The following is a 333-nucleotide window of genomic DNA, read 5'->3' on the forward strand; positions in this document are numbered from 1 at the left end:
GGTTTAGGGTTTAGGGTTTAGGGTTTAGGGTTTAGGGTTTATGGGGGGGGAAGGGGTATTCGCCCCGGGTTTGCTGTCTGTGTTAGAGCGGCAGACAAATATATTTACATATTTTGTTGTTTTTCTTTGTTTCTTATTTTTGTTGTTTTTATTTGTTTATTTTTTTCTTTATTTTACTTTATTTCTTCTTTGTTGTTTTCTTTTGTTTCTCTTTATACCATTAAAGGCTTTTGAAAGACCTCAAAGAAGTTGTAAACCCTCAGCAAGGGTTTAGGGTTTAGGGTTTAGGGTTTAGGGTTTAGGGTTTGGGGTTTAGGGTTTAGGGTTTAGGGT

General features: G+C 36.3%; 1 protein-coding gene across 1 annotated transcript in view; it reads right to left on the minus strand.

The window, feature by feature from the left end:
* Positions 1–221, minus strand: part of EMH_0042450 (uncharacterized protein) — a gene marked incomplete at both ends in the record, with an annotated part of 805 nt that extends 584 nt beyond the window's left edge. Inside the window, one exon of the mRNA XM_013495739.1 lies at positions 219–221. Within this exon, the coding sequence (XP_013351193.1) occupies positions 219–221 (3 nt within the window). The remainder of the gene's footprint in view (positions 1–218) is intronic.
* Between the last annotated feature and the right edge of the window lie 112 nt (positions 222–333).

Source organism: Eimeria mitis, genomic scaffold (assembly GCF_000499745.2).
Source record: "Eimeria mitis Houghton genomic scaffold, Emh_scaff1724, whole genome shotgun sequence".
Lineage (NCBI taxonomy): Eukaryota > Apicomplexa > Conoidasida > Eucoccidiorida > Eimeriidae > Eimeria > Eimeria mitis.